This window comes from Apus apus, chromosome 7 (genome assembly GCF_020740795.1).
Source record: "Apus apus isolate bApuApu2 chromosome 7, bApuApu2.pri.cur, whole genome shotgun sequence".
Lineage (NCBI taxonomy): Eukaryota > Metazoa > Chordata > Aves > Apodiformes > Apodidae > Apus > Apus apus.
In genome coordinates, this window is record NC_067288.1 from 11,373,579 (window position 1) to 11,397,637 (window position 24,059).

A 24,059-nucleotide genomic window follows, 5' to 3' on the forward strand; every position below is an offset into this window, starting at 1 on the left:
CCAAGCTTTATGGTGTGGTTGACATGCTGGAGTGAAGGGATGCCATCCAGAGGGGCCTTTGACAGGCTTGAGAGGTGGGCTCATGCCAGGCTCATGAAGTTCAATAAGATCAAATCCACCTGGGCCGGGACAATCCCAAGCACAGTTACAGTTTGGGCAGAGAATGGTTTGAGAACAGCCTTGAGGAGAAGAACCTGGGGGTGTTGGTTGATGAAAAGCTTAACAAGAGCTGGAAATGTGCACTTGCAGCCTGGAAAGCCAGCCATGTCCTGGGCTGCATCGAAAGAAGCATGGCCAGCAGGTCAAAGGAGGTGATTCTCCCTCTCTACTCCACTCTTGTGAGACCTCACCCAGAGTACTGTGTCCAGTTCTAGAGTTCCCAACACAAGACGGACATGGAGCTCTTGGAGTGAATCCCGAGATGATCAGAGGGCTGGAGCACCTCTCCTATGAAGCACAGGCTGACAGTTGTGGTTGTTCAGCCTGAAGAAGAGAGGACTCTGGGGAGACCTTATAGTGGCCTTCCAGTGCCTGAAGAGGCCACAGGAAAGCTGAGGACTTTTTAAAAGGGCTTATAACCATAGCTCAAGGTGTAATGGTTTTAAACTGAAAGAGAGTAAATTTAGGTTATAAATTGGAAGAAATTCTTCAGTGTGAGGGTAGTGAAACACTGGAATAGGTTGCCCAAGGAAGATGTGGATTCCTCCTGCCGTGAGGTGTTCAAGGCCAGGTTGGATGGGGCTTGGAGCAACATGGTCTAGTGGGAGGTGTCTCTGCCCACACAGGGGGTTTGGAACTAGAGAATTTTTAAGGTCCCTTCCAACCTAAACCATTCTATAATATTTTAAAATATATTTTTTTAAAATCTGCAGAATAAGTAGATTTCAAGTAAATTCAGGTATATACTGTAAGAGTAATTAAAAATGTAAATAGTTTGTAACAAACATTAGGTGCTGGATTAATGTTTGATAATACAATCTGATGGAAAAAGAATATCAGATGTTGCATAATCTGAACAAAAATTAAAGAATCTCACAAGTATTTTCTTGTGAATATATTTTAATACAAAAGAAGGCTTGTGCATTCTAGGCTGAAAAAAAGTCAGATTATTTTTAAAAGACTGTACCTGTTGTTATTCTAGGATAGGCTTAACCTATGTATGTGTATGTATAGACAAAAATAATTTTCTATTGATATCAGTGCAGTAGCAGGTCTGTATTTCAGCTTTAAATTGTTAGACACTGAACATGAATGGAACCTGGTTGTACTTGGATTCTAAAGTACAAAATTATTCTTTTTGAATTTAATTTGGAAATAATGAAAGACTGTGATTCAGTCCATTCACTCCATGCAAGCAAAGCAGGTACATATTTCTTTCTCTAACAGGAGGAGAAATGAAATTAGCTTCTTCCTTATCACTGTGTCTGAGAAAGCACTCAGATGAGTTTCTGATAGCAGATTATCAGCAACTGAATACTTCTGAAACTTTTGTGCAAACTTTTAACATCAGTTCTGCTTCTTAGAAATCACTCATTATAATAATATGCTGCAAGTTTCAATCACCAAGTTTCTTTGTGTTTGGGAAATAGTGATTTTCAGTGTGTAGTTCAGCAGTTTGAAAATTTGATCATAACAATTACATCTGAGAATTAATTTATATATTGAAAAATCAATAATTCTTTAAAAATAATATTCAGGTGTAGGAGTAATCATTGATAAATCAAAATAGGATGCTGCTACTGCTATGGTTACAGATACTCCTTTGCAATGAAATTAATACGCTTTTAAGAGGGTACATACTGTAGAGATGCAGGATGGTTTGGGATGCAATTCTTTTTGATTTTTTTTTTTTCTCCTTTGTCAGCTGAACCTGTTGATGTGCTAAAAGCATTAGAATTTCACAATTCACCAGAAGGAGTATCAAGAATAGCAGGATTTTGCACAAACCGAAGGGATTCAAAAGGATCAGATGTCGCCTACAGAGTTTCAAAAGCTGCACAGCTGAGTGCCCCAACAAAGCAGCTGTACCCAGGTAAGATAGTCAGAAAGGTGTTACTTGGGTAAATTATCATACTGCCTATGCCCTTATGGTGTCCTAAGCACAGCATGTAGTCCATGTTGTTGGCTGACATCTAAATTTCAATAGCCTTTGACTGCCTTAATTTGGGTACTATTCTTAGTAATGCTTTCAGTCTCTGCTTTACAACTGGAATGAGTTTGCTTGATATTACCAATCTGTTGCAACACTTCTGTTTGCAGGAGACAAATAAAAAGCATTGTTCATTCACAGTATAAAAAAGCCACCTTTGCTTAATACAGGAAACCAACTTTGCTTAATACAGGAAAATGTCATGCTATCCTCTACTTCTGTAAAGAACCTAGAAACAATTTTTTTGAAGGTGATTGTGGTAATTGCTTCCTTTTGAATCTTGCAAGGTAGGCATCTTTACCCCACCACAGGAAGTTGTTCTTTTTCAGACATTATTCTTAAAGATGCTTAAGTGATCATGTCCCTTTTTCTTAGTGCTTTATAGCAGTGGAAAGACTACAAAAGGTATCCAGAACAAGAGCAAGTTGTGACCAAGTGCTATAACTCATCAGGAAGTATAGGTATCTTTTAGCTGCTGTTGCTCAAAGGGAGCTATGAATGGGAAAAGATAGGAGAATCAATATCTCCATCTTTTAAAAATGGATGTAATACTATTTACCAGCTTCCCAGAATATAATTGTCACTGATTTCACAGACTGGAAGGCATTATATAATTGTAAAGATAACTGCTTAGATTTTTCTTGTACATTTTTTTTATATGCTCCTACTTACCTTTTACAAAAGCATATAGGAATGACAGGAATGGCAACCCAGATGTATACAAAGATTTATCTAGTGATTTTGCCCTCCAATTGTTATTGTTATTTTTGTTATTTTTGAAATAGAACCATGTCAATGAACAAGAAATTGATAACAAGTAATTGATAACTATTCCAGATATGTGTCCAAGAACTATAAATACAAAGCAGTACATAAAGTTTTATATGTTAAAATGTATTTTTTTTTTTTCTGTTTCAATCAAAACTGTGTTTGGCAGAAATCTATTTCTAATTACACAATGTAGGTGCAAGATAAAACATCTGGTAATATTATGTCATAGCAATGATAATAGAAACTACCAAACTGAGGCACATGACTAATTTTCAGTCACCTTTCTTAGAAAGCCCCCAGATTATTTTTGTAGGATGCTTTCTGTTTGAAGAGAACATGCCCAGACATGCCCAGACTAGCTGAATTAGTGTCACCTGCCTCAAGCATTTTTAACATATCTTTAAGATTAACAGTGTGGACAGGACAAATAATTTATCTGGCCTTTGTTGACAGTTACCTCTTTTCTCTCTTCTCCTTTTTTTTTGTCATCTATTACTCTGACATTAAAAGGTATAATGTACAGTTTAATTTAATTTGTGATCTAGTAACTTTGCTTTGTCATTAAAAAGCTTGACCAAAGGCTCAACAGAGTAAATTAAATGCTTCCTATTTATTGAGCTTTGATCCCTTCAAAATAAGATGTCAAAACAAGCCCCTAAAGTGGTCTATATTACTACAGTGTTTCAACATGCTTCTACAAAACTAGTTAAAAAGATGGTAGAAAGTACATAAAACAACATTGCAGTAGACAATATAGTGAGCATAAGATCTGGCTTGGAAGACTAATATGTTGTTCAAAAAGCAATGAAGATTTTGTTTTCACATTGTAACTAAAGAGTTAATGCCATGAATAGCTTGTCTTCGTGGAAGACTCTGCAGAATCCTGAAAGAGATTTCCCTCAAGACCTGTCTTGGAAACAACCTTATATTTTCTCCATGGGAAGAAGCCATTCCCAAACCAACTTTTGATGTTGAAGTCTTACATGCTTCTATTAATTTTAAAATGTAACATACTATTTTATTAAAACATATTGTATTATATTATTAAAATCTTTAAGAACATTTTACCTGCTCTCCTGCACACAAAGTTATTACCATTTATTACCAACATTATTATTAGATTCTAATCCCTCTATTTCTTCCATGTCAAATTGCAACTGAAGCCACATGAATCCAATGTATATTCTGAATTTTAGAATCTCAATCTTAAACTTGATTTGTAATTAAGCCTAACAGATTTTCACATCAAGCAAAATGCAGATTTGCCACCAGATTCAACAGGAGCAGTACTGAGTACAAACCTCAGTCCTTCTTTTATAAACAAGCTATATCCACTTTTAATTTTGTTTCTTTTTAATTGTAAAAGCTGAAACAATGACTGATAGTCTCTACCTCAAGGAAAAGCATCAGTGAATATATTTTGCATTCATTTTTGAGAATTAAAAACCCCAACAATTTGTATGCAGGATCCTCTGTGCTTATGGAAAAATGTAAACCTTTAAAAAATGGTTTTATCTTTTCTGAATTTATAACTGTGTACATCACTCTGTTTACAGGTGGAGATTTTCCAGAAGATTTTTCAATATTAATGACAGTAAAACCTAAAAAGGGTATCCAGTCCTTCCTTCTGTCTATCTACAACGAGCAAGGAATTCAGCAAGTAGGTGTTGAAGTTGGTAGATCACCTGTCTTCCTGTTTGAAGACCAAAATGGAAAACCTGCCCCAGAAGATTATCCTCTTTTCAGAACAGTCAACATTGCTGATGGCAAGTAAGTGTAAAATTTTAAGGCAAAAATTAATATCACAGACAACTATATTGGTGATTATGGTTTTTACATATTTAAATATTTAAATAAATCAGTAATACAGTTTCCAATTAGATGGATTGCTGTGGTACAAAATCAGAGAACCTTTGCAGCAGAATACAGTTCCAGCTTCTAATGGTGTATAGAGCTGCAGATGAAGCCAAACCACCTTTCTTATTTGTCATTTCTATAAATCAAGAGAGAAGAAATAGTCATAGAAGTTAAATGCACCAAAACTAAAGCTATGAAGATGCTTTCTCTGCAATACAGCAAGAAACTGTTTTCAAAAAGACTCAGAGAATAGTCTCAGTAGAAGGGCTGTCTTGTCTATATGAAGGTGATAGGCAGAGTGAAGGTGAGTTGACAAGACAGCATAGAATGTTTTCCTTCCTATCCTGAACCCAAACAGCAGATAAATAAGATGGTTTGAGATGCTTACATATAAGGAATCAGGGAATAATAAGCCGGACAATTAATCTGAAGTGCTGCAAGGATTTATACAGCACCCTCAATAAAGGCAATTAATCGGAAACACCTACTTGGTTATTAATGCAATTGTTAATTTTTTGAACCTAGGTTCCCATTATAGGCACACAATCATTCTCTGGGAGTGTTATTCTAGTGCTTATAAGTGAACATCCATTCTTTCAAAGGCTTTTTATTTATTTTGCTCTAGTTCACCGAAAGCAGCCACAGTCTTCAGAGATACAGAGAATGAAATTTTATTTTTAAAAAAGAAAACAAATGACTAGAAAAGGAAGGGCAAAAATGCAGCTACAATGAAATATGTTTATAAAGCAATTAAGGATAAAAAGAAAAAAAAAATCAATTGTTTTCTAGCCCTTGAATTACCAGAGAATGGAAATATATCCATGAAAACTAAACCTGATGCATTTCCATAGCAAAAGAAGCAATAAAATAAAGAAGTAAACTTCCCCCCCCCACCATTTACTTCCCCTAAATAACAAAGCTTTGACATGGATTTCAGAATTGCACCCTAAATGTTGAGAAACTGATAAAAATGAAGAAACCAAATTAAATTGGTTTGATACAATTTTCTGCACTGAGATTATCTGACTTCTAAATCAGAGTCAGTCCTATCCACAATAAGCTTTGTTTTCATGCTTTCATCTTCTACATGCTTTCAAAAGATAGACCAACAATTTTATTCAGACTCAGCTATTTTACAAAGGATTTAGGACAACAATCTTCATCTCAAAATGAGTTATATTTAAAAAGTGTAAACAGTGTAATGTGCCTGAGGATGCATGGACAGTTTGCTTTTATAATGATAATGTTCAACCACGTTCCAGAGAAAACATGGAATTAGAGTTCTGTCTCAGGGATACTGTTTAGCAGTCAGATTCCATTAGCTCTGAGGTGTTCCTTTTGATATACAGAAGCTCTTTGTAACAATGATCTAAGCTGTCTCTCTGATTTAGACAATCTTAATGCCACAAATGCCAACTAAAATAATTTTATTCCAGCCTTCCTCTTACCAGTCACTAATATGTCATACTTTGACACTTTTTGCCCTCGTCTATCAAAGAATCTTTGATGTTTTGTTCCATGTTAGATTACAGAGTGGCTTGCTCTTGCTGTTAGATATTTTAGTTGCCATAGCAGACAGGCTCACTAAATTATGTGGACTGTCATGATAATAAAGTTTCAAAAAGAACATTGTACAGTTGGGCAAATTGTACAAAACTTTATTCTCAAATGACTTTAAAATAATTTGTCAGTATGCAGGATCACTTCACTTTTTTGGTGAATATCTCTGTAGGCAAAGCTATTATTTCAGGAATATCGGCAAATATTTTTAAGTATATGTATCTGGAAAGGCATCTTTGTTGGAACTGTTGTACATCTTTTAAAAACCTCTATAGCTATGGGATACACTCAAATAAACAAAAGAACATGGTAAGAATTTTGGTAATTGATCACAGAGAACAAATAGTAAAATGCAAATAACAAAGAATAAGCTGCTGGATTAAACATATTTGCACAAGTAATTTCTTAAGTAATTTGGAAAATTGAGCACATGTGTAAAAATAAAATATGCTGTCACATTGTTCAATCTAATAAAGTCTAAACAATGCACTCCTAATTTGAGTTTACTAATGTTCTCTGGGCAAAAGCTTCAGAGAACTTTGGCTTGAGCTTCATCTTATATGGGATGTTCACAATGAGCTATGGATCTGATTCCTTTTAACTCAGGGACAGAAGTTATATCATGAATAGTAACAGAATCATAAAATATTAGGGCTTGGAAGGGACCTCTGGAGACCATCAAGTCCAACCCCAAGTCAAAACACAGTAAACATTTGTGCGCAAATGAAAGAAGGAAATAAAAGGAGAGATTTCAAATTTTATTTGTGACCGGATTGGTGCACAATCTACAATAAACTGTCTCAGTAAGAAAACAATGACCTGGTTTAAAAAACTTAAATTACATTAGAATTACGTGTTGCTTTTTTTAACAGGTGGCATCGAGTAGCTATTAGTGTGGAGAAAAAAAGTGTTACAATGATTGTTGACTGTAACAAAAAAACTACAAAAAAACTTGAAAGAAGTGACAAAACAGTTGTGGACACCAATGGCATAACTGTCTTTGGAACCAGGATTCTGGATGAAGAAGTTTTTGAGGTAAAAATCAATACTGAACAAATAGAATTCAGTGATTTTTGTGTTAAGTGCTTAATGCAAAACAGAATAATTTTTTTAGAGCAAAAACTGGTAAAATGTAGAAAATTAGATTTATACAACTTAAGATAGACTGAAATAAAAGAAGTCAAACAGGCAAGTGTCTCTATTATTGGAAGGCATGACATTTTTCTGTTCTTTAGATTATGTTGTATTGGAAGGGGCTTGCTTTTTTTGTCTTTCTGCCTAATATTGAGATACCTGAGATCTTTAGGAGAATTAAACTGGGAAAGTTGAATAGTAGGATACTGAATAATTGTAGTTGTGTCTTTCTTAAACATTTACAGAAATTTGTGCTTGCTAACTATTTGAGAGAGGGGGAGAAGGATCTGGAAAGTTTTCTGTGTAACTTGAATCCCTTATATTGTTTATCCCACTTACTACTCTTTCCAGTAACTGGAACATACCTTGGCAATAAGGACATATATGTTTCCATCATTTACTTGCCAAGAAGTACATATAGGAAGGGTAAAATGTGTCTAAGGAAGTATGTGTCTGCCAATCATGAGGCCTTTCTAGGTAGAATCTTTATGTCAACAATTATTTTTTCAGGCTAAAAATGAAGCTTCTTTAAATCTATGTGATTAAGTGTCTTTTATAATATTGTTATACAAGAGTAAAAAATGTCAAATTCAAATTAAAACTGAAAAATAAGAAAATACAGTTAAGTTCATATACAGAATATTTGCATTCCATTAATGTCCAGAGTTGCAATCCTAGCTTTAAGCAGAGTATATGCTTAAGAAGCTGCAGAGGTATCAATATGAATTTTGAGTGTAAAACTATGGCATTGTTATCTTTAATTTCCATGGACATGACGAAACATGAGACTTTTGAATGGGTAAAGTTCTGGGGATGATTTAATGGGTCAACCAGTATGGTATGTTTGGCATTCACAGCCTCATTTACCTGTAGTCTCTAATACAGTTTGCACATCTGAAAGACATTATTTTCCATTTGAAGAGGAATTCCACAGATGCCTTATCTGGTGTGAGACAAGGATTTTTGGTCTCCACTTGAGAGAATTACTTTCAGTTTTCATTTGTCTTTCTTTCTTAGGTCAGAAACCAAGTTCCACAAGATGTGTATTTGGCAATAAATTGTCAAAATATGTGCAATGTTAATATACTTAAGTAAATATAATTCAGAAAAAAAAGCACAATAAAAGTAGGAAAACTGATATTTTGTTAGTATTTTACAAGTGATTTTAGATTGTAATAAAAGCTAAAGCAGCAGGCCCTGGCTTGTTTTGTAACCATTTTGAAAGTTGCCAGAGAGGGAAGTGCATAATAACTAAACACTGATGTTTGGTTTGTTATACTCAGTGCAATTTCAGGTAGTTGTAGAGAGCTATAAGGTCTTCCCTCAGCCTCCTTTTTTCCAGACTAAACAACCCCAATTCCCTCAGCTACTCCCTATCAGACCTGTGCTAAAGTCCCTGTACCAGCTTTGTTGCCCTTTTTTGAAAATGCAAAGAAATCAGGCTGAATCTTAACATTCAACATGAACAGCAACATTTCTACTATTTGTAACATCACTGCACATTTCAGTATTCCTTCAGTGATTAGGTTTCCTTACTTAACTGATTGCATCCCTTTTTCTTGCTTTTTTTCAGAGAAATCAGTCACATTGTTGTAAGGCTTTTGTAATTGTTCAGGGTTTAGATTTTGCCTGGAGTCTTAGTTAAATTAGAAGTTTGCAGTCTTTTCTTTTGGGATAGGTTTCTGCTTTCCCTTTTAATGTATAGCCAACATGGGTACATTCATACCTATGTTCAGTTATTTGAATCTTTAGCTAGAGATGCGTGTATAGAAAATAGGCAATTAGAATGGCCCTCATAGTCTTGTTACTTTTGAGTTTTTCTCTTGTTTTTCTACTCTTTAAACATAATTCTTTTTGTTTAATTAACAAGACCTTACACATCCTTTAGCTACTGCTGCTACAATTCCTAAAGTTTTGGACTGTTCCCTGAAATTTGTCTCTTAACTTGAGAGTCTCCTGGTTGTGTCTTAAATATTCTGTTTGTCTCATTTGTGGTAGGACAGTCATGTTTGGTGGTTCCATGGCTCTCATAGAATCATAGAATCATAGAATCCTAGGGGTTGGAAGGGACCTCGAAAGATCATCTAGTCCAACCCCCCTGCCAGAGCAGGGTCACCTAGAGTATATCACACAGGAAGGCGTCCAGGCGGGTTTTTTATGTCTCCAGCGAAGGAGACTCCACAACCTCTCTGGGCAGCCTGTTCCAGTGCTCTGTAACTCTCACAGTAAAAAAAAAATTTCTGATATCCACCTTGAACCTCCTATGCTCCAATTTGCTTCCATTACTCCTTGTCCTATCTCCTTGGTAGTATTTCTGTGTTGTGAACCCTGCTGTGTTCACAACTGCAATAGGCTCTGAAGAAACACATAACACACTGTGGCTTATTCTATGTGCAGGAAATTCCAGAAATGAACTTATTTAGTCATGACATTAAATTTAAGAGTTTAGGACTTAAAACTGTATGAGACAGACTTTCCATATGACTTTAGATGCCTTTATTAGCTTACATGTAGGAAGCACATGAAAAGAAATACGGAAGCATATAGTGACCTGTTGGAATTTGCAACATATTGTATCCATGTATCACAAAGGCTCTTTTATCTTGGGTAATAATGATTGTTTTAGTCAGAGTAAGCCAATTATTTGATCACAGGAACTGTGAAGCACTCTTCACTCTCCTCAAACTGAATGTAAATAATGAAGCTGTAGATAAATAGAATGAAATCTTATACTTCAGTGACCTACTAGCTGAAGATGCCAGGGTTTCTTTTGGTCCTGAACTCATTCATATAGCACAACACAAGTGCACAAAAACTGTTGCATCATTAAGGTAATTCACTCCCATTTAAAGTTCAGTTCAGCACTGTCAGAATGAACGCTGAATGATCAGATACATCTTATGTTCCTGTTCCCTTAAAGAGTACGTCTACACCTATATGATTTCTTGCATACACACATGAGTCAGAAAGACATATTATTACATGATATTATCCTAAAATCCCAACAACCTGATTGTGTCTTTGGAGAAAAGAATTACTTCTTCAGTCATACTAATCTAACATATTTACATGGACCATTACTTTAGAATCCTTAGAACAGATGTTGCTCCTGTGAAGACTATTTCACACTTATTTTAAAACAGTGTGATATCACAGTGGATCAAATATCTTTATTTATAATTGTGTTATTGTAAATTTGTAATACAACAAAATTTAATTAAATCATATTCTTGGCTAGGTCTTTTTCTTTTATCAATTCCTAATATTAACTCTTTTTTCTAGGCAGTTATCTCACCTTTGTTCTGATTCTGGCAGTCTGGCTGTTGCTAACACAGCAATATATTATAGTACCCTGGGGAATATTAAACGCAGACATTTTAGTCAGTTTGACATGGCTGCTTTGACATAACTTTCCTATGCTGATGATCAATAATTTCTGAGTAAGTAAGCATACTGGGTGTCCAGAGATCAGGTAGATCACCACTGAAACAAGGCAAGGGCTTATTAGTACTGTAAGAGCATAATAAATTACTACAAAATTTGCTACTTTTGTATATTCAACAAACATAGTATTCCTTGGTAAGTTTACCTACTGGTGCTAAAGCTGAGAGGCATTTTTTAGAAGTCCTCTTAGAAAGTTCTTCTGGTTTTGCTTTACAAGCAAGAAAACATTTACCTCAACTATTTTCCAGTTGTGGGAGGTTTGTTTTATATGAGGAAATTCTAATTCAGAGTTGCCTGCTGCTCATTGCTGAATGTAAGAGCTAATCTGAGATTTTGATATTGTGCCCAATTAAAAGGGAAATCAATGTGATATTACAAAGAAAGATACTGAATGTAAGCAAGCATTAAGCATCAGTGGCATACAAATGCTTCAGAAACACATTATAAACTGTGAATGTATATTTCGTAAAAGTATGGTGTCCCGAAACTGTATTGTTACTATCTGCCAAATGATGACACCTTCATTTACACTGCTAAGCACTTGCTTACTGAGACTAATTTGTGAATGCTTGTTTATGAGAGACTGACACAATGTACCTCAAACTTCTACATGTGTCATTTGAAATGAATCTCTTTTGTGTTTTCAAATACATGGTACAAGAAGGGCTGGTTTGCCAGTGCTTGCTGCATACAATAGCATACCAAAATTAAAACTAAAAAAGAATGAATTATTCAGATACTGGTACATGGCACCTAGTAAAAGAATTTTGAATTGTATCCATTGTAATATGTTTATAGCTTAAATGTTTGATAAATAGAAGGGATCTTTTTATTCTTTGCCAGTTTTAGGGATTTGTCACTCCTCATTTAGTACTGTTGGTGTGAACAACACAGCAGTTTTTTATAACTATTTTATAATAAGTTACTAACTAACAGAACTTTTATGCAGATATTTCCCGATAAAGACTTTTTTCCTTCAAAACTCCCCACGTCAGACCAATACAATGTTTTTTAGCCACTGTGTTGTAAATAAGTATGACAAGACAAACCCTGACTCTAAATTAAAGCCAATGAAATCTTTAACTGTACACAGTTTATGAAATTAAATCATTGCAGTAATTCTTGTTAATAAAGGCTTTAGATTTTGATACTATGCATTAACCTGTTTTAATGAAAGAAGCATTAATACACTTACATACAACATAGGATTCTTTTAAATAGCCTGGGTGAGCAGTTGAAGAGTTGTAGCACCTTGACAGCAATATGATTTAACTTTCAGATTCCTTCAGATGAGTAACCATTCTTCACATATTTGTAAGCATGGGAAGTCCAAGTGTACAAGTGCAGAAAAGTCATTCATCTGTGTCCAGACTCCATGAATATGGTAGCAGTGGCAGAATAGGCAGAGCTTTTTACCGACTGACCAAAATTGCTTTTATGGCTAAAGTAGAATTAGGGAAGCTAGCCTAAAGTAAAAATCCCCCAAAGGCACACAGTGTGAATGATGTGTCATCAGTGTCTTCTGTTTCATACTGTTCTGTTGAGCTGCACTACTAGCTAATGTAAACATATCCAAAACGGTTCCCATGATATTTCACCTTTAGTAATTGCTAGTGACCCACTGAATGTTTAGCATCAGTTAGACTAAAAAGTAATGTTTAAAATAAATGGGACAGAAACAAAAAATGCAATAGGTTCCAGGAAAAAATATTCAGAAACAACCTTCTAACCGTCAACACCACAGAAGTGGCCAACTTCCAGCACTGGGAGGGAAAAAAACAACCAACCAAAAAAAAACCCAACCAAAACCAAAAATCAAAGCAAAGCAAACAATTTTTCCATTTCAGAGGTAAAAAACCAGCTTTTTTTTTACAAAAACTTTCTATTTGCTTAGTTCTATTTATTTATTTATTTAAAATTTATCTAAAAGTATAGTGGGATTTTTTGCAGTATTTCTGAACTTATGATGAACAAACAAAATTAAATAATTCTGTTTTCTGTGTTCCCCTTTCTTATATTTGAAAGTAGGAAGAGGGGAAAAGAAGAAAGCAAAGCTCTGGTAATACATTGGGAGTTCAACTTCATTTTCAAGAAATAGTCCCATGAAACTAAGGAATGTTTTTTTAGCTAAACTGTGATTACATTTAAAATTATCATCCTGAGCTCAACAAAAGCTGCCTGTTACATCAGCTCCGGCAAATTTTACAGATAAGATTTATTATCACCTAATTTAATAATGTGATATATTTAAGTTTTAAAGAACAGCTGTGAATGAGGTTTCAAAGACGAATGACAATGTGACAGACTTGCAGGTCTTTTATCAAGACAATAGGATGCCTGGTCACATGTGTGTGCATGTCTGCCTGTGTGTGTTGTGCATACAGAGGTATCTAATGCAATCTAATCTCTCAGCCAAGAATTACAGTAGACTTTGGTCTGTGAACAGCTATGCTTTGAAGGCTAAAAATCGTAACTGGTAGATAACCTATTTCTTAACCCAGCTGAATATATACTACTATAATCATGGAGTCTCAAAGAATAAGGAAGAAATTGACTTATATGGAAACTTTGACCTGTACAGATTCTGCTTTCACAATTTATTGTTTTTACAGTGCTGCAGTCTGGCAAGCTCTAAATGTCTTTCTCTAGCTATATTACGCAATGGACTGGGTTATGGAATATTGTAATAAAGGCCCCTGGAATTCTTCAATCCTTCAAATCTTTGCGGGGAGATTAAATGATTTCTGCAGCAGGTTTTTCTGAATTCTATAGTAATAATATACAGACTGTCTAGACTTTCGTTCTTTGGAGTCTATGGTTGTACTGTCACATACCTAATTAGATAAAGTTGGCAGATACACACAGGTTGGCGTTTCTGCTGATTTACTGAAGTCTGCTCTGTAATTCTTAGGCTTTAGCCTTCATATGAAAATGAAATATATTCACATTGTCCTCCTGAGCTGATAGAGTGTCTAGCACTGGTTTTGTGATGATGGTGACAAAAGTCACCTTTTAGGTAGTCATCTTTAAAATCTAATTATAAGCACATAAGAGGTACTAATTTTATCCAGAATATGAATCAGAAGGATACCATTTTGCTAATGCTAACCCTCCCACTCTAGTTGTGGAAAGTCTTTCTGAATGTCTATATAAATTAGGTATTTAAGTAATTGATGTATTATTTTTCAATTTATTGTCCAGCTGGAAGAGCAATAAGCTTTCTCCCAATGAAATAACTCTAGAAAATCTGATTATTTTACAATAAGAAACTGCAACTTGAGTTCTCAACTCTGGTCCAGTCACATTGTTATGTAGCTTCCCATTTGTGCAACTATTAATTGAAATGTTAAATTTTTTAAGAAGTTTTTATTAATTAGTGAAGTTTATTTCTGTGAAGAGCTCCTGCAGAGCTTCTCATGTAATGTTTACCTGCTATTCCCTGAACAATTATTTACATCATTTACATTGGACCTGAAATGATTTATGTAATTGAGAAAACCTGACACTATACCTAACTAGCGGTTTTCCTTACCACAATTTCTGCTGTGGAATTTAAGAAAGCCTCTAAATACCTGGAATCAAATATAATGATTACTACTGTGAGGCTAACTAAAGCAATAATTGCATCAAAACTAAGTCAGTAAATTTCAAAAGAGAACTTGGTATTCTACTGCTTTCTTGCAAATTGGTTCTCTTTTTTCTTTTTTTGTTATTTAGTCAATGCTGTACATTTTCAGTGTTGGAATCTGTTTTCAAATCAAGAGGCTATGCTTTCAGTGCAGATAAACCCCACTTTGTGCATTACTACTTAGAGAAATATGTTTCAACAGATACTTTCTTATTCTACAATATCATTGTGGAACGTCTGTGAGATTCACAGAGGCATTTTCAAGGACTGAATTCACCACACACTTGTTCTTAGCTGGGTTGTTCCTGGTTGTAGAACAATTAGCTTGACTGCATGTCTGTGCAGCTGTTTCAGTAGGTAGGCATTCAGCTAACTGAGCGTATTCCTTTAGTAGCTCTGTAGCCTGGTTCTCCATGTTTGCTGTGGCATGCCACAAAGAAATGAACGTTTCCCCAGATATAATTAACTCCTTTTAATAGTCTTAGATGATTCTGCAGAGTAGAGTATCTGGTACCTTTTAAGACAATGCTACCAAAGTAATCCTTCTGTGCAGTGTTTCCATGCTGGGCATAACTGGTGGGCAAGATGTTTTATGATTTACAGGCTTTTTTCATGTAACTGTAGAGCTGATTCAAAAGCCTCTGATTTTCATTATGTGCAAACAGAGATAAATTAAAACATTCATAGACTTTATTTTAATTCCATGTTAAGATTAATTACTCCACTATGCACAGACTTTGTGAGTGGTGTGATGACTTTTACAACCACTTAGGGTCTATTTCAACCAAGTATTTATAATCCAAACTAAACATTAAGACTCCAAATTGATCTGTTTTACTTACACATTTTGGAGCAAGTTAAGTACACCATTGTTACAAGTACTAAGGTGAAAAAGTATCTGTGTGTATCTGTCTGATACCTCACCACAGGTTCCATGCCTCTGCCCTCGACTGTCATCCCATGTACACCTGAGAGCAGATCATGGTGTAAGACTATCTCAGCAGAGATGTAAAACATTTGACTTCTATAACTTTGTGAAATTACCTGAGCATTCCTTCCCAACAAAGGTGGTCATGACAATTTCATAGGAAAAAAAATAATAAATAAAATTAATGTATATAGACAGCCTCTCTATGTAGTTCTGTTGTGTTTTGTTTTTTTCTGTATGCACTTTTCAGAGTACTTCAAGGATGCTCAGATGTAATAGTAAATTTTACTCTATTCTCCTGTCTCCTTCCCCATCTTTGTTCTCCCTCTCTTGCTTTCATCATTTTATCCTGTGAGACTTGCTTTTTTTCTGCAATTTTCATATAAGCACAATATTATGCACATATGCATATATGTTTAGATACCTCAGTGTTGTTTTAGAGACCAACTACTAGAGTTGTTAATAAACATTACTCCCTTTATCCATATTTTATTTAAGGTTCTTGGAACTTGTGCAAGTAGATCATTAAGTGCCTAATATATGACTACAGGTTGTGAGGTATGGCCAGATTATATATGTGTAGTTTATCTGTGAAGAACTTTATAAAAATTTTTTTCAGTCTCACAAAGTCAAGCAGCTAAAATCAAGGAATGGTTTTGTGAAGACTGAAATTGTTCTGTAAAAAATTCTCAGAGAAAGAATTTAGATTTGTCCTACAAAGACCTTAGAATGGTACATTATTGTGGATTTCATTATTATAAATACTCAAAGAAGCCATTTCATTAGCAAAGACGTAAAATTAAAAAAAATAAATAGAAAAAGAATAATTTACTGGAAATTTTTTATAGTAAGTGTTCAAGGAAAAAGAGGAAAATTAACACTTGAGACGCCAAATATAAAATCAATCACTTCCTCAGTAAACTTCTCACACACAAATAGCCAGTAGCAATTTATGCATACTGTGCAAGACCTTTGAGGGCCTCCCTGTCTGTGGACCCATGACAGGCAGACAGGCGTGACTGGGAAGGGCAGTCAATGGATCAGGAACAGCTTTAACCAATTTAGGGACATCTAAGCCAAGTGGTAACAGCATGCTGAGTGCTTCTTGCAAACAGTCTGACCAAACCCAGTGCCAAAATTCCATGGTATTCGAGATCAGCACAAAAGCAAGCTCCAGAATCCTGGCTGTATTCCCCCACCTGGGTTCTCTTAGCATATTGTGCTTAGCAGCAGTACTTTCAGGAGAGGTTCTGGCGTAGCTGAGAGTAGCTGGCACACTGTGTACATGATGATCTGCACGGGTATCTCAGAAAGGTGTGTGTGTTCAGTGGCATATAGCAAGACGATAACCCGAGCTCAGCAGGGTGAGGACAGGGTTCCACACCTCCATCTCTAACGATTACTCCAAAACATTTACCTCTTTCGTCTTTCAGTTGCTAATTCTAATTTACTCCTCTGCTTCACTTAGTTTTAAATTGGCTGGTGAAAGAGGAAGGGCGGAGCACGTTGGAAACACTTTGCAGGAGATGGAGGTTGCATAGCCCAGGCTGACAATGACTATACAAAACCTCTCAAAGCACTTAAATTCCTGAGGGAGTCATGTACGGAATGAAAGAGGGAATTTCTCAATACGTATAGCAGGTTTTGTAGGGGGATGTCCAAATCAGGAAGTATTAGTGAGCTAAAGAAAACAAAAGAGACTGTCTAGAACCGCTGGCAAGGGAACTTCCAGTATTTCTGGAAGCTTAAAAAAAATATTCCAACTCTAAGTTAATCCGAGAAATACATGAGTCTATAAAGTAAAATGAGTTGAGAGTATTGCAAAAAACAGATTTGTAATGTATAGCCATTGTGTGCTAAGAAACTAGACTGGTTTGGGTTGGAAGGGACCTTAAAGATCATCTAGTTCCTAAGAATTTAATATTTTATGTTAAATAAGATAGTAAAAAATATTGTAGAACTAGGAAAATTGTGGAAGGTTGTTTGATTATTTTTTGGGTTTTTTTTTTTCCTCTTTCTGTAATGTTTCTTTATGAAAGGAATGAACATTACAAATTACTCTTTACTATTTTAATGTAATCAACAATTTTGTTAATTAGTTAAAGGCTACTGTTCTGAGAGATGTACACCAATTCTGGAAATACTGAGATGATTGTGAATTTTTCCAGCTGTACATTTCCATCAGTTATGATATTTTCTCTTTAAAGACAAAACATGCACAAGTATGCTGACAAATTTATTCCTTTGCCAAATTTATTCCTTTGCCACCATATTTGGTAAAAACAAAATAAAATTACATTGGAAGTACATAAAACTTTCGCCTCTTTCAGGGGAAATAGTGAGAGATTGAAGCTAATGGGTTTTGACCATGTACATGTGCCAATTTTCAACAACCTCGTTTTTATGAGTGTAAGAAGCTCCTAAATGGGGAAATTTATAGTGGAAAACTTGGCACAAATTTACCAAATGCAGTTTAAATGGTATCACTATATTAAAAAATGTACTGGATACTAGACAGCTTTCTGTGGAAAATGATAAACATACAAGGTCTCTGTAGGGGTTCTCAGCAGCACAGTTTTTATTATCTAGAATGGTGAGTCTCTTTACTGTAATGTTGTTTTTATCGATTATATAAGGGAATAGAGATGTAAATAACATTGGTTAGCTGTTAAAATTTTTATTTCAACATATTCTGTAGTGTGTATTTACATTGTTCATACTTAATGTAATTATTTTTTTATTCCAATAACTGTGTCTCTGGTATGGCCTTCTTGTTTTATTTTCTCCCTTCTTTGAGAGTACAGATGTGATGCAAACTCTCACAATTATACTGTTGATCACTTGCATGCTGAGCTGCATGCTGGTAATAGGAAGTGCCCTGAATTGAATCTTAGGAATTTAGACTTGTTCCCAGTGAAGAAGTAAATAAACAGCATGAAAATGACAGAGAAGGAGTTACACCTTCCCACCCTCTCCTTTCTAAACCAGACAGCATCTTAAGCCAGAATTTTGCACGTAGTCCAGTTGGTATTAATTTGTATTGTTTTGCCATGTGAACAATAGGGTGTTTTCCAGAATAATGGCAGACATTAAGTAGGTATGCTAGATACAACCACAAATGTTAAAATAATATCTAATGTAAGTATTATGTGCCTGGTTTTGTTTTCTGAATGAAAACTCTGTACTTCTGATGAACTGTACACAGTCTTTGTTTTTGTTATCTAATCTCCATATGCTTTCCTGCAGGGTGAGATTCAGCAGCTGTTGATTATAGCAGACCCCAGAGCTGCATATGACTATTGTGAGCATTATAGCCCAGACTGTGATTCCCCAGTGCCCAATGCGGCTCAGGCTCAAGATCCTCAAGTTGATGAGGTGAGTAATCAGTCATGTATTACTAGATTTATTGCACATTAGTGGTTGTGCTGGATACAAGTTGCCCAAGGAGCATTTAGAGCTATATGCATGCATTATTTTAGGTATGAGGGAGGAAGATTGCAGGAGTGAATTCATTTTTGTTATCCACTCATTTATGTCAAGCATTTGAAGGAACATATCCCACTGGTGTTTGAATAACCAGCATGCTCAATGAAGTCAAACTGCAATTCCTTAAAAAAATATAGCAATATGAGTTTGTTTAGTTGTACTAATTTGTTCTTCCTGTGTACATTTATTATTTCACTGATGCTGAGTACCATCAAATGCCATATTTCAAAGACATGACAGCTATGAATATTCTGCAGCTGTAAACTTCTTCTGCTAGAAATGCCATTTATTCTAATGAGCTGTCTCTAGAGTACGAATTCATGTACACACAAAATTACTTCAGCCAGCTCCACACATAGCAGGTAAATAAGGACAGGAACAAAACAGAAATACAAAAGATGTTTACAGAAACCATTTCTCACTGTAGACAATTCTCACAGCCATAAACGGACTAATACACTGAGAGAAAAATAGTTCCTCAGATTGGACCTGTGAGGGTCAGCAGATTTATGTATTGTACAAATTCTCAATTCTTTGATCAAACACTGTAAAGTGGAAAGCTTTTGCAAAATGTAACTAGTTGTAATTGAGCTTGGCACTACTAACTGGAGTGCATACTAACTGTCTCAACTGTGTGTGATGTTACTGGTTATTGTTCCTGATTGCTTAGGAGATCACCTTTAAAAATATTACTGAATTGTTCTCAGATGCCTGCTTTGAGCTAGTTTTGAGACAGCTTTTCCTAACTACATGATAATTTCACTTCTTGTTAGTATTTACTCCAGCTGACTGAAAATTATTTCATCAAGTGACTAATATCAGTAGGGCCCAGAACCTAGTTCAAAGGAACTCACACATCCATTGCATCAGAGGTATAGTTCAAGATGTGTCAAGTCAGTTACACAGAGGCAGAGGCCTTAACACTACATTAAAGAATATGGAGTCTGGTCTCTTCCTGAGGACTCTGTTGGACCTTCTGTCTCTGTGTTTGGCTATGTGGATATCTATACACTATATTCCAAAACAGAACAAGCTGAAAGCACATTGTTGACATTTTATAGGGAGGGGGAAATTTAAAAAAAAAAAAAAAAAAAAAAAAAGGGAAAATCAAATTAATTTTTTTCTCATTGTAAAATTTCAAATAAGTTTGAAATCTTGCTTGGGAACTTTCCTGGCCTTTGTTGCTATGTGACTCAGCACTCTTGATTCTTTTTCTGTTTCCTGTGTGAAGATCTGGAAGGTTTGCATAGGCTAGTGCTTTTCTACTTTGAAATAAGATTGAAGAGTAGTCAATATAATACACTGATCTTTTTTGAGAAAAGGTTGATAAAATCACCCTTGGTCTCTTTCTTGAAGAGGGATACATGTAAATACTTAAAATACCTTAACTAAGTTTGGAGTACTGTCACCTCCAAACTCACATCAACTCCTAAGCAGGAGTCAACACAGCTTAGAGGCTGGAATAGTTGTTTGCTCTGGCCATTGCTAATGGCAATGATGACTCCTCTCCTATAGTGTAATGCATGCGGACAAGGTCTGGAGTCCACAGAAATCAGTTGGGGTCAGACTGTGAATTCAAAATCTATACAAGATGGAGAATTCATACTTGTGATGTATCATTAGCAATCACTAGATGAATTATTAAAGTCTAATTCAATGTTTCTAAAGGATGTAGAATATGAATAATAGCCCAGGGATTGCATTCCCTCTGTAATGGATGACTAGCTAAATCTCCTGCTGTCAAATATTACATTACATTTATATTATATCAAAGCTGTGTAACACTAACATCAGTTGAGAGCACTAATTTATAGATTAAAAAAAAAAAAGCCTCATCTTCATTATAAAAACTAAGTGCGCAAATATAGTTATATGCTTATCACGTAGAATTCTGAGTTATGTGCTGCACATCTATTGAAAAAAGTTGGTGAGCACCGAACAAAGGCAGGATTGTGTCTTTTAGTGTCAGGTTTGGGGCAGAAGCTGAAAATACTTTTTGAACAGTAGCCGCAAAACATTCATGTTATTCAAGTAGGGACATGGTTTGTACATGGGGACTCAAAGCAAAACTGGCCTAAAAATATATAGTTTGTCTGTTTGTAAACAAAGGAATCAGAGAATACAAATGTGATATAACTTCTCTGTATGCTGTTGGTTGAAACATACATTGGAACATCACATACCATCTTGGTGTTTAGTCTCTAAAACAAACATTGCAAAGATGGAAATGATTAAAACAAAAGCTACATAGTTGTTGTAACTTTGGGAACTGGAAAGCTTAATGTATTTGACTTGTCCATAATAATGACAAAAGCCTGACATGTTACTCACTTTTCATTTGCAAGGAACCGTCACAAAAAGAAAATACTGGCTGCAGATGAATCTGTGAAGGGGAGAAAAGGAAGAAAGATAAGTTCAGATAGGAAAAGATCTACTAAATTATTTAGGAATGAAAGAACAAATTATCAAAATGGTGTATCTCTAGATATAATCAAGCCCAGGATAGGTACCTTTCTAAAAATATTGGGAAATGTCATTTATGCTTTAGTTTGCTCAGTTATGGGGTGGCTGTAAGAAGTTTTGAAGTCTAAAAACATATAGGACTTATTTAGGGTGATCTAATAGTTTCTTCTGGCCTTACATCTTGGAGTCTTTGGATTAGTGCAGACTGGAATACGAAACTGATCCTTGGCTTAGAGGAAAGAGACAAATTATGTGATGGTAGAGCCTATTAATGTGTGTTTCCAGAACTGACTACAAAACTGAAAGGAAGTGGTTGATTTTTGTCAATGAAACAATAATTTATGTTTGTGGTGTTACACCCAGGAAGCTGAATAGGATTTCTCTTGATATCGCACACCTTTCTAGTCTCCTGGCAAGTTCACAGCCTGGGAATGGAGTTAGTCTGAAAACTTGGATGATTTTTGGACCACTAAAGAAATATCTGGAGAGGTAGATTTGTCTAGGATGATTTAGGTTTGAAGGCACAAGTATTTTATTGATGTTGATGTTATTTAACCTTCTTTCTCTATTCTGCTGGGTTTTTTCAGAGTTTTTTTTTTAATACTGAACTTTAAGATGAATTAAGTAATAATTATATTTATGTCATGCTAAATGTATGATTAGGTTTTGGGGATCAAATGTGGGGATGAAATTATATTTTGAAATTATCAGGATTACTTTTCCTAAGGAAGTTATGCACATGTGCTTTTCTTATAAATACCTTATGAATGGTCTGGTCTCTCTTGTTTTCAGAACCCTTTCTACTATAAATGGAAATGTATGAATTTCAGTTCCAGTTCAATCACATATGCTTGGCCAGCTCACAGAAATTAGAGCGGGAAACACCTAGTCAGTCTTCATCTTTCTTGATGTTGGGCAGTGTATTTTCTGGAATGTTGTCAGGTCTAGTTTTCAATGAACCCAGCTCTTAGGCTTTTGAAACTTCTCTTGGAAGATTCTTTTCCAATCTACTAAATCACACTGTCTGATTTCTGCTGAAGAAATTGCTCCCCAAAGGAACTCGGCTGAATTTATTTTCAACCTGTCCCAAACTAATGGATTATTTGAAGAAATGAAATGTTTGTTTTAATGAAATGAACTTGGTAAAGTGAGGGGTTAAATTGCTCCCAAAATATGTGGACTTGGAGGTCTCATGCATCCTTTCAGATGATGTTAGTTTAGTGTCCTTTCAGACGTTTGATCAGAAAAACTAGCCTTCTGAAGAATACGGAGAGATAATTATTTTCATATTTTAATGTTATGTTTAATGTTATATTTAGAACTGCAGTTAGTTAATTTTGCAAATGTTATAAAATACTGATCTTCATAGCTCTCTTTTTCTTTGTACAGAGACATAAAATTTTTCTTTAAGCAATTAGTTTAATAAAGAACCTTATGCATCTTGTTCTCCTTTTGACAGAGACTGTCTTTGGAAGTTGAAGTTTTTGTCCTTTTTATCTCATTCTTCTATCACTTTTATGAACAACCAAGGGACTATGATGTAGAAGAGGCGGTGTTTCAACTTTCTGCCAAAAATTGACATCTACTACCATTTATTTATTTATATTACTGCATCTGCTTTTTCAAACTCTTTTTTTGCTTTACATCCTTTATTTATTGCATTTTGTAAAGTGTTTTGAAGTCATCTTTGCCTCTTTAGCTAGCTAGATGATTTAGCATAATCTTTAGGCAATGGAAAAATTGAGTTTATGATATGTCTTTGGTTTAGGGTTTAGATTGTTTGTTCCTTATAATTTGGAAAGGCAAAAATTGCTAAAATCTACATCTTAGAATGCAGGGTTAGGTTTTTGGAGTATGGATAGTAGAAGAATCCATTTTCAAAGTAAGGCTGTCTTTAGAATATTTAAGTCATTCCACAGTTGAAACAGGCCTTGCAGGCTGCTGATCTCCTGCTTCTAAAATTCATCTGATGAAGAAAACAGTTCATCTCTCTAATTGGAATTGCATGATGATCTGGTAGTGTAATATAATCACTCTGGTAAAGAAAGCATGAGGTCATAGTGGAAAGATTTTGTTCCATCAAGAAACAGCAGGTTTTTTGCTTCCTTTCATTTGTAAGAAAACAGTCATATGCAATATTCATTACAAGAATGGCTGTTCTGTAATTATTGGTGGTCTTAGAAGAAAGAAAAAAAGAGTATTGCATCACATTTGAGCTGTGTGTTACCTGATGTCTCTTAGCTGAAATCCCTCACCACGTTCCGGCTTACTGTCTAAGTGGAAGGTATAATTTGGGTCAATCTTTTTTATATTCATGTGAAATCACTGGGAAAGTTAAAGCAGTTGCATGTATTTTGCTATTACTCTGAGCACTTCATCAGTCTCATCTCTGTTGTCTCAGATCTGTAACCATCCCATTATTTAGTAGTATTAGGGTTTAGGTAAACTCTGATAAAGAGATCTCATGAATGGGATTGAAGCAATGCTGCACAGCTGTTGTAGGTATATTTTGCACTTATCTAAGTCTGTACCCATAGAAGGATCATCAGAATGATCCATAAGCTGAATGCCCCTTTAAATCTCATTCCAACTTCTTGATTTTCTGGCTGTATTCCTGGCCAGTAGTATCTTCCTTTGGT

General features: G+C 35.1%; 1 protein-coding gene across 3 annotated transcripts in view; it reads left to right on the top strand.

The window, feature by feature from the left end:
* COL11A1 (collagen type XI alpha 1 chain) overlaps positions 1–24,059 on the top strand; it is a 135,314-nt gene that overhangs the window by 14,341 nt on the left and 96,914 nt on the right. For all 3 annotated transcript variants that reach the window (XM_051625101.1, XM_051625100.1, XM_051625099.1), the window contains exons 2-5: positions 1,865–2,032; positions 4,477–4,690; positions 7,210–7,372; positions 18,718–18,846. In XM_051625101.1, the coding sequence (XP_051481061.1) occupies positions 1,865–2,032; positions 4,477–4,690; positions 7,210–7,372; positions 18,718–18,846 (674 nt within the window). The remainder of the gene's footprint in view (positions 1–1,864; positions 2,033–4,476; positions 4,691–7,209; positions 7,373–18,717; positions 18,847–24,059) is intronic.